We start from the raw sequence: 10,837 nt of genomic DNA, 5'->3' as shown, positions 1-10,837 counted from the left end.
TTGGTTGGGTTGGCACCTTAGGTGCCAAATGACACCTCACTTTCCCAATGAGAAAATCCAAAAACGTTTTTGACCAACCTTATATCTTTAGAGATAAATATGAAAGTCAAAAAGTCTATTTCTATTTGTTAATTTATTAAACATATATTTAAATTAATATATAAAATACTGATTTATAAATTTTCTTTTTAAAAATTTGCTTACTTATTTATTTAAGGGAGAAACAGAGAGAGAACACTAACAGGGGAAGGGGAGGGGCAGAGGCAGAGGGAGAAGCTGGTTCCCCATGCAGCAAGGATCCTGATGGGCCCAATCTCAGGACCCTGGGGATCACGACCTGAGCCAAAGGCAAAAAACGAACTGAGCCACCGAGGTGCCCAAATTTGCTTTTTTCCATTCTCATAACTCAGTAGACCATTTTATGCATACTCAAAACATGCATCCCCAAAGCAGTGTCTTTTTTATTAGTAGGGTCACTTTTAGCCATCTTACCCATTTTCTCAAAATTGATGACCTTCTTTTTCTCCAGTCCAAGTGAAGAGTTTGGAATAGGACACAGCACAATTTGAATCCACATATGATTCAGCCACTGGAAACTTTATCCCAAGTCACAAGGGCCATTTGCATCACACCAAGGCAGTTGGGTTTTGGCCTGCATCCTGCAAGAGTATGTTAATGACCTCTAAAAGTCACTTACTGTATTATTGTCTTTTAAAAATAATTTTAATTATTATTTTTTTAATTGAAGTATAACATCCATACAGAAAAGAACGTAAATGTTCAGCTCAAGAAATTGTCATAAACTGAAACACCCATATAACATCACTTAGGTCAAGAAATAGAACGCTTCCAGTACCCCAGAAGCCCCTCCCAAGTACTACTGTATTACTTTTTAAAGCAATCTTAAAAAGCATATTTAGAGACATCCAACACATGCAGTTGTGAGGTCATACTACCAAGAATAGTTACCAAAGCCGTGTTAAATTTCTTTGACAATAGATGCCATGGCAAGTGACCTACACAAGCATCCAAGATAGCATTGCTGAGGACATTTCAGGTTAATCTACCTTGCCCAAACAGTAAAAATAGCACTTATTGAGCAACTACTAGGCGCCAGGTACATGGCACTTTACATATATTAAATAATTTAATCCTTTAGCCCCACTTTATAGATGAGAAAACTGAGGCAGAGAAAAGTTGAGTAATTTTTCAAAAGCCACAAAGCTTGTAAATGGCAGAGTCTGGACCCCAAGCCAGGCAGTCTGGCTCCAGAGTCCACAAGCTTAGTCACCATACCATACGGTCCTATCCAGTGGTTTGTTGTTCAAAATAAATGAGAGCAAACCCTGTAATATGAGAGACTTTGGAAGGACTCAAATATAAGGTTACTTCTTCTTTCCTGAGGGAAGATTTTGGAAAAACAAAAAAGCAAAGCCTCACCCTATATTCAAGCTTATACGGTATTTGCAGATGACTCCCAAATATTTATGCCCATCCCAGACCACTCTTCTAAGCTACAAACCTACCTACCCAACAAGCATTTTAAAGTCAGCTGCCCAAAGCAAAAGTCATCGTCTTTCTATATAAATCCCCTGCAAGCTACTCCTGCTCCTTTTGTCTATAGCACAGCAAAAGTCACTACCATCCACCCAGCTGCCCAAGCCAGAAACCTGGATGTTTTCAAGGACTCCAGCTTCTCCTTCACTCTTCCCTTTCAAAATCACACCCCTTCTGCTTTAGCTGAAACTTTGTTTTCTTTTCTCAGAAGTTCTGGTTTTCTTTCTTTCTTTCTTTCTTTTTTTTTTTTTTTTTTAGAAGTTCTGGATTTCTTTGTACCATTTGTACACCTCTCAAATCCAGAATACCTTTGGACTCGCAACCTACTCAGGGTCATAAGGAAGGACAGAAGGGGAAAGGCCAAACTCTTCCAGTTCTTTGATACTCGCCAGCTCTGTCTGACTTCACATCTTCCCCTTTTCTCTCCCAAGTTAACCTTCAGGCCCCTTCCCCACTCCCTGCCCAGCTTCCATCTCATTTTCCTTTTCTGGGGACTATACCCTTTTAGACCAGCAGCTGCAAATCTCTTCCTTCCAATACCTTCCTTCCAATTTGGAGCCTCAAATTTGGGCTGAGAGAAGAGGGGAGGCAAAGAGGGCTCAGCAACAAAAAAGGGAAAAGGAATAGAGCACGAGATAAACAGAAGTGACTTGGAGGGTACGGGAAGATTAAGATGGAAGAAGAGGATGGGGGAAAGAGGAGGATAGAGAAAGGACGGAAGACAGAAGGGAATGGGGAGAAAGGCGGAGGAACGGGGGATGAGGAGGAGACAGGGGAGAAAGGGTTGGGGAGAAAGGGAAGAGAAGGGAAGGACAGAAGGGGATGGGGAGATGCGAAGAAAGCCGAGTGTAAGAGAAGGGTTGAGAAAGGAGATGAGAATTTGACACACAAGACGCTGGGGGGAGAGGACTGAGGACAGGGGATGGGAAGAAGGGGGTGGCGAGAAATGGGTGAGGAGAAGGGGATGGGGAGAAAGGGAGACGAGGCAGAGAGAAAAGGGTGGGAGCGAGAAGGGCTGGGCAAGAGGGAGAACGGGACGATGAGGGAGAAGAGGGGACGACGGGGGAATAGGGGCTGGGAAAGATGGAAGAAGGGGACAAGGGAGAGGATGTCGAGATTGGGATGGGAGGAGAGGACCGGGGGAATTGACCGAGAGCGGGGACGTGAGGACCGCGCGGTGCTGGGGCCAGATCCGGCGCCGGGGACTGGGGCCGGGAAGTCGAGGGGCGGAGGGAGGACGGGCGGGCGGTGGGGGGGCCTCGGCGCGGAGCGCGGGTGGGGGCGGGGGCGGGGGCTCCGCGGGCGGAGGGGCGGGGGCTCGGGTTACCGCGCGGAGGGCGGGGGAGGGGAGGGGAGGGGGCGCGGGGCCGCGGCGGCGAATCTCGCATCCTCCGCGGGGCGGCTGTGGAGGAGGCGGCGCCCCCGCGGCGGCGGCGGCGGGGGAAAGACAGACCGACGGCCAGGGGCGCACGGACCGACGGCCGGCTGCCCAGAGCTGATCGCGGGCCCGGAGATAGCGGCGGCGGACGATGCGCGGCCCCAGGCCCCGCGCGGGCGGGCGCTGCCCGGGGGGCTGACCGCGGCCGGACGGCGCCCCAGGACCGGGCGAGGGAGCCCGCGCCGCGCGGAGGTCAGTGCCCGCGCCCGCCCGGCCCGTCCGGCCGCGCCCGCCCGGCCCGGTGGCCTCTCCCGGGCGGCGGCGGCGGCGGTGGAGCCGGGGGCTTTGTTCTGAGTCGGAGACAATGGGGGAGGGGGGGCCTGGGCCTGCGGGACGAGGGCGAACGTGAACGTGAGCGTGGGGGCAGGGCCTGGGGGTCTTTGTGTTGCGTGTGTCATCGAGTGGAGTCGGGTGTGCAGCGGCGTGAAAGTGTGAGGGGGGTATGGGTGCGGGGAGCGGGCAGGGTGTGTGTGTGCTACTCCGAGTGTGAGTGCATGGGCAGGGTGTGAGTCAGTGCGTGTCACTGGGAGGTTGTGTGTCCGTGTGTATCTGCCTGGTTGTGTGTGTAAGTGCGTGTCACTCGGAGGGTGTGGGGGTCAGAATGAGTGTGTGTCATGGTGAGCAAGTCCCAGGGAGGGTGTGTGTGTGTGTGCGTGCGTGCGTGTGTGTGTGTGTGTGTGTTGTCTGCGTCTGTGGGAGCCATGTGTCAGAATGTGGAGGATGGGTGTGTGACAGAGACGAAGTGAGACAGAGACAAAGAAACTAAGAGAGAGAAGTAAAGAGAAACAGAGGAGATACAGGCAAAGCCTGAAGTGGAGGTGAGTCACCCAGACTGGTGCTCTGAGTTTGTGTCCAGGACGCCTAGATCAGAATCTTGTTCAGGGGACAGAGGGAGGTCACCGCAGGCCTGGACCCACATGGGGGGGGGGGGGAGATGGAGGTCTAAAGGCACAATGAACTCAGTGTGGCGTGGGTTGGGCCCGCAGCCATGGGGTCATAGGCCAGAAAAATATTGTTACTTATGTCAACTCCTCAAATACTCACAGGGGACACATTCATAGCCATACTCAACCCACAAGGGACACAGTCCTAGGAAATACATATCCACAAGAAATGACTTCACAGCCATCACACATCCCCAGAAAGCAGTGTCAGATCTAACAACACACACCTACAGATGATGCTCTTAGAACAACAAACACCCACTGCGGAATTGGTGCAGCCAACACCTTCCCCCAGGTTCATTGTCAAGGCCAATACATACCACCGGAGACACTATTGCTGCCAGCACCTCCCTGGAGACACTGACACAGCAATGCACATCCACTGGAAACAGTCACAGCCAGACCATCATCTGGGTTATACTTCTCAGAGCTGTTTATACATAGCAGGTGCCCCAGAGACGTGACACTAACAGAAGGCTGTGTTGCAATCACCCTGACCACACACTCACTTGTACAACCCACAGGAGATACACTTTCCCATAACATGTATACACCAGGAGTGAGGTGTTGCAATTGCTAAACAAGTTCCCATTAACTTATGATGCTCACACCATTACTCCTTCTCATCCATAGACCTCCCAGGCTTAACCTCTTATTCCCTGAAAACTGGAGACCTGAATCAGTCTTTCCCTCACCCTATACCCTGCCATGATGCTAAATGTTCTTCTATTATCCCAGCCTCACAGTTTTCTGAGCTCCTTAGCTCCAGTTAACGTCTTCTTCCCTCCCAGGACCACTTTGTAGAACTGGTCCATCTCTAAAACTGTAAACTCCTTCATTCCACTCTTTGCTGGTAGCTTCCTATGTCCTTCCAGCTCTCAAATGCCCTCACTCCCATTACACTTACTCTTCAACCTCATAATGGCCTCTTGCCCTTCACATCTTTGCTTTCTCCCGATCTGCCCCTTTCTGACTTTGTACTTTCCTTCCAGTTTATACACCCAAGACTATCCCTTCAAACACTCCTTGGCCATTCTTTGTCTTATTGTCTTTGAGTGCACCCATCCCACAAAGCTTCAGCCCAAATTCCCAACTACACCAGGTGATGGATTCTTCTATAAATTCTACCCTCAACTGGCCCTCCATAAATAAATAGATGAAAAAATTTCTATTTTCTTCATACCCCTTAACCTCACATGCCTCACATCTCTCACGCTAGCAGATTAAATACTCAATCTACTGGTTCATTCAGAGATTGGCTCTGAAAAGGAGGATGGTTGGTTGTTGCAGGAAGCCAGGAGGAGAGAGAGCTGGCCTGAACTGGAGTGGTGACAGCAGAGGGGAAAGTAGATGGTTTCGAGGGTTGTGTAGGCAGTGGGGTCAGCAGGGCTCAGTGGAAGAATGGATGTGGAGGCAGTAAGAGTAGATAACCTTGTCTCATTCATTGAGGGAGGCAGTAAGAGTAGATAACCTGGTCTCACTCACTGAGAAAAGTGTGAGGCCATCCAGTTTGAATTCCCTTAGCTTCTTGCCTACTTCCTCAAATTTATCTGCATTCTCCTCAGTCTTTTCGCCTTTACTAAAATTATGAAGAGGTGTCTCTTCTACTTAAGACTACTTTACCCATCCCCTCCCACCTCCATGGGGACCTCACTCAACTAGTTATGCTGTGTCTTATCCATGTCTCCAGTTTCTCCCTTTACACCCCGTCCTCCTGTGAGCACACACAGATCCTCCAGTCTCTCCTGCCTCCCTAAACTCGGTAATCCCCAGTGAGCTAAGCCAATGAGTTGGTGTGGCCGAGAATTTGGGTTGAGACTTTGTCAGTTGAGATTTTGAGAACAGTGGGACAAAGAGTGGCCAAGGAGTGTCTGAAAAGAGATCTTTCACATTGCTTCACTGTGAAAGTGTCTTCTGCATGGAGCTGTTCCCACTTCCCCTTTCCTGCCCTTCTAGTTAGTATAATGGCTCTCCGAAGAGAAAGTGACTTCTCCCCTGCCAAAACTAGAGTTCTTTTCAAAAGTCATCAATTGCTTGACCCCTTGGCATGGTCCGACATTGTTGATCATTCTTTTCTCTTTGAGCCACTCTTGTCTTTTGGCTTCTAAGACACCATTTTATTCTGTCCACATTTAGTGAGCTCTCAAGGGCCAACCACACTGCTAGATGAGGGGAATACTATGAGAGAAGACACTATTCCTACCCTCAAGAAGTTTAAACCTCTGTGGAGGAGACAGGCAGATAAACAGATGATTATAATAAGGTAGGGTCCGTGCATCTCTCACCCAGAGTTCCTCCTCACTATTCCTTTTCACTCTGCTTTGAGGGCTTCTTTGGGGAGCCCCTAAATCTTACCATTCCTTAGGGTTCTGACTTGGATCTCCTCATTTTCTCACTGTAGACACTGCTCTAGATGATCCATCACATTTATTTCCAGGGCCTTATCACGCGTATAGTCTGATGATTCCCAAATATCTACCTCTTCCAGACCTCTCTTCTGACCTCCAGACCTCCATATCTGCTTCCTACATGATCTTTGCTATATAGCTCACAAGCCCCTAAATGTCCAAACCTGAACTCATTCCTTCCTCCCCCAAACCACCGTCTCTACTCAGTTATTAGGATACACATTCATAAATTAACTGCACCCAAATCCTTCACCACATGTCTTTTTCCAACCCAAAAAGTCACTGGAACCTGCTGGTCCTACCTCCTTTTCAGCTCTCTCTGGCATCCCATCCCCTTTGCTCCACGGCCCCAGCTACTCACTCACCTCACCATTCTTCCACATAAATTACTGCAAGAGTCTCCTAACTTTTCTCCCTAGACTTCTGCTCTTCCCCCTTCCAGTCCGTTTTGTTTTGTTTTGTTTTGTTGTTTTGTTTTGTTTTTTTCATTGCAGCAAGAGGGATCTCTCTAAAGTGCAAGTCCAGCCATGCATTCCCTGCACAGTATTCTGCAGTATCTTTCCATTGTCTTGGGTGAATTCTCTACTTTATTGAGGCTTATGAGATCCCTCAGGATCTGACTCTGCCCAGCTTCCCCAGCCTCATCATCTGTCTCATTTCCCTACCTTCCTCACATTGCAAGTTCTAGCCATACCGAATTCCTTGTAGTTCCTCAGAGACACTATATTCTTCCATGCTTCTGGCCTTTAGCTCACACTGCTCTCTGCCCAAAAAAGCCCTTTACTCCCCTCTTCTTCTGGCTAGCCCCTTCCCATCCTCAGATCTAGTCCTCAACCCTACCTCTCCTGACTCACCAAGTAGGCTAGGGATCCTCCTGTCTCACTCTTGTCATTGCCTCTTCCCTGTTCTGTGTCTTTGACTGGGCTGGGGCCTCTTGATGGCAGAGCTGCATGTTATATTTGTTATGTCCCCAGGGGCCCTCCACATTCCCATTCATGGCAATGAACAAGTGAATGAGTAAATGAGGCCCCTCACTGCACATACCTCACCCTCATTCACTCTTCAAAAGACTGACTTGTGGTCTCAGCAGCCTACACGATCGAGACATTTCCATACATACCCATGTATCCCACTTGAGGCATTTCCACTCCCTTCCCCCACCAACTATATCCTTCCTCACCCTATGCCCTCCTCTCTACCTTTCACTTGAGCTTCTTTTTTCCTGGATCTTCTTCCTTGCCTTCTCTGTACTTTATTTCTCTTTCATTCGGTTTGGTAAATAATTTAAGGAGCACCAGAAATTTGCAGATCCAAATATATTGCGCCAGGTGCCTATTGGGGTTCCTGGAGGGAGAGGAAAATGAGGAAGCTGTGTCCTACCACAAGGCACTACAGTGCCCACCGTCTGCTCCGCTCCAGCAAGCCCCCTTCCTGGGAGGTGCCGTAGGCTGCTCCTCCCTCCAACACCCCTCACGCTCATCCACTCTGGGCCCTCCCAAATCCTGGCACCCTTTGTCTTGCCTCTCCCTGTGTCAGGTTCCCAGACACTTGTTCCCTCTTCAGCCTTCCAGTGGTAACAAGACTGGACTCCTGATGCCCTGGGACCTGCAAGCTAAAGCCGCTCCCAGGGGTTCATGCTGTTGGATCCCATCTTCTTCCTGGCTTCCTGCTGCCTGCCCTGTTCTCCTGCTCCAGGGTCTGTGTTTCATGGGTAACCCTCTGACACAAAGATTTTCAACTATTGACACTTGAGAGGGGCTACTCCTCAGTTCCTGTGTCCCCCGGTGAGAGAGAACCTCCTCCCATCAGCCAGTCCGGAACCCCCAAGCGTGAGTCAGGATGCCCCTCTGTGTTCCCTTGGCACACTAGAACGTCCTTGTTTATGTTTCTCTCTCTAAGCTGCTCATAGAAGGAGCTGTTATCTCTCAGAGCCTAGAGAGGCACCACCCTTTTGGCTGATGAGGAAGGAGAAGGGGAAGGAGGAAAGAGAGGAAAGGAGATGGGTGGAGGCTACCCCTCTGACCTTCCAGCTACATCGTTTGCCACCTGACAGACCTTAGCCTCTCTGAGCTCCCCTTTCCTTGGGTGAAAATGTAACATTAAGAGAGTTGTTTGAGAATTTAGAAAGAAGACAACTGTTAAGTATTCAACTGTTAACTTACTTAGTTTCACTTCCAACATGTCAGTCCTCCTAATGTGTTCTGCCCCTCCACCTCTCACATCCCTACACTTGTTCTTCCCTCTTGATATCTCTGGGTGGCTGCTATATTCTCACTTCCTCTGCTTGCTCCAGTCTCACTGGCCTCCCCTGCAACCCAGACTCTGGTTGTCAGGGTCAGACATTAGGAAGAGGCCCTTGCTGCCCATCACCACCACCCCTTGTTCCCTCACCCTGCCCTGCCTACTTGTGAACACCACAAAGGCAATGGCTTCCCATCTGTCCGAGTCACTGCTTTATCTCTACTGCTTAGTATGATGGTTGGCCCATCTTCAAGAGATGTTTGTTGAATCAATTAATTAATGAACCCTTTCACATGCATTCCCTGAGCTTGCCTCTCCCCATTTTCTCTATGTCTCCTAGAAACCTCCAAGCATCCTCTGGTCCTTTCTCCTGTCTCACCACCTGGCTCCGTGCCCACCTGACCCTCTGCCTGGCCTGGCAGTTTCCTCAACACTGATCTCCTTTAACCTACCTTGTGCATGCTGCCAAGGTTATTCTCCTATAACAGAACTTTGCTTGTTCTCCTTCTCTGTTGTGCTGTCTGGCCCTTCAAGTGACATGACCCTTCATCAGGGCATTCCGAGCCTTCCAGCAGAGAAGCAGTATATGGTAACAATGCCCTAGCTTTGGAATCCATCAGAGCTGTGTCCCCCATCTCTCTGCTACCCACTGAGCCTCAGTTTCCTCATCTGTGAGATAACACTTATCTGAGGGTTATTCTGTGTGTCTGGCACACAACAACAGCAGCTGATATTTATTAACCCCTCACTGTGTGCCAGGACATGTGCTAAGTTTTTGGTAACGTTCTTTCATTTAACTCCCCTGCCAACCATTTAAAGAGGGCACTTTAATCCCCACATTACAGAGGAGGAAAATGAGAAAGGCTGAACAACTCACCCAAGGGCTTCACTGTAAGTGGCAGAGTCAGAATTTGCACTGAAGTCTGCCTCACAGCAGAGCCCATCTTCTAATTACACTGTGCACTTTCAAAACAAGAACTATCTGCCAGACACCATTCTAACCACAAACACAGCACATACTAAGTAATATTATTGTCCCTATTTTGTAAAGGAAGAACTAGAAGCACTGAGAAACTGAGTGGCTTGCCAGAGGCTACACAGCCAGAAAGTGTGAAGCTGGGCAGAACCCATTTGGTTTGGCCCCCGAGTCCACGTCTGCACCCCTGTCCTGTCCTACCCTACTGTGATATATTGCCTCCCTATTGTAGAAGTGCCATGTGTATTGATGAATTGCTCTATGCTGACATCTGGTCTGGGGGGGAGCGTTGTTTAGTTGATTTATTCGCTATCATTCCCTACTGCAGGAGGCTTGCACCCTTTGGACTCTCCTGAAACTATTCTCCCCAGATCTCCAGTGAACACCTTACTGCTAAAATCAATGGCCACTCCTCAGCCCACATCCTATCTGAAGTCTCAGCAGCCCTAGACACTATCGATCCCTCCCTTCTTTTTTTTTTTTTTAAAGATTTTATTTATTTATTTGACAGAGAGAGATCACAAGTAAGCAGAGAAGCAGGCAGAGAGAGAGAGGAGGAAGCAGGCTCCCTGCTGAGCAGAGAGCCCGACACAGGACTCAATCCCAGGACCCTGAGATCATGACCTGAGCCAAAGGCAGTGGCTTAACCCACTGAGCCACCCAGGCACCCGATCCCTCCCTTCTTGTTGAAATATTTACTCCCTTAACTTATGTGATACTGCCTCCTCTTTTTTTATTTTTTCTTCTCCAAGAAGAATAAAGGTCTCTTCAGGCTACCCCTTAAATGTGACTCCTCTACAGGGTACTATCCTAGACTCTTCTCCCTCTGCACACCCTAGCTGATGGGTCTCCATGCCCATGGGTTTGTCCAAATCCTTATCTCCAACCCAGACCTCTCTCCCAGGCTCTAGACCTGCAAAGCCAACTGTGCCTGGGACATCGCCACATGGCAATCCCAGTGGGCACCTGAGAAACGGCTTCTCTCCTCTGTGGTGTCCTAACGGCACCACTTTAGTAACCAGGCCAAAACCCTGGAAGTCAATCTGGACCCTTCCATTCCACAACCCTTCTCAAAGGGTTAGTGGCCAAGTCTTGTCAACCTCACCTCTTTTATCGGTGTCTTCTTGATCCCACTGCTACTGACCTGGGCTGTCACAGACCCCTCATACCTGGTCTCCCTCCTCCCATGGGTTCTCTTCTTCAGGCCTCCATTGTCTTGCTAAGATCCCATCCCTTCAGCGCCCCTGTGATTTCTCCCTTTCTCCATCTCTCC

General features: G+C 49.3%; 1 protein-coding gene and 1 long non-coding RNA gene across 3 annotated transcripts in view; one reads left to right on the top strand and one right to left on the bottom strand.

The window, feature by feature from the left end:
- Positions 1 to 296: 296 nt before the first annotated feature.
- On the bottom strand, positions 297 to 2,282 carry LOC116599185. The gene is made up of 3 exons (XR_004289269.1): positions 2,058 to 2,282; positions 493 to 659; positions 297 to 337 (listed from the first exon to the last, which is right to left on the bottom strand). It is a non-coding gene; the product is annotated as an uncharacterized LOC116599185 (long non-coding RNA).
- Positions 2,283 to 2,385: 103 nt separating this feature from the next.
- Positions 2,386 to 10,837, top strand: part of DCHS1 (dachsous cadherin-related 1) — a 35,768-nt gene continuing 27,316 nt past the window's right edge. The window contains exon 1 of one of the 2 annotated variants that reach the window (XM_032358912.1): positions 2,386 to 2,405. In XM_032358912.1, the coding sequence (XP_032214803.1) occupies positions 2,388 to 2,405 (18 nt within the window). In that variant the 5' untranslated portion in view covers positions 2,386 to 2,387. Of the gene's footprint in view, positions 2,406 to 2,883; positions 3,188 to 10,837 lie in introns of those variants that run through there. The other variant, XM_032358913.1, reaches the window with a different exon arrangement.

The sequence above is a fragment of the Mustela erminea genome, chromosome 9 (genome assembly GCF_009829155.1).
Source record: "Mustela erminea isolate mMusErm1 chromosome 9, mMusErm1.Pri, whole genome shotgun sequence".
Classification (NCBI taxonomy): domain Eukaryota; kingdom Metazoa; phylum Chordata; class Mammalia; order Carnivora; family Mustelidae; genus Mustela; species Mustela erminea.
This window is presented reverse-complemented; position numbering and strand designations above follow the sequence as displayed.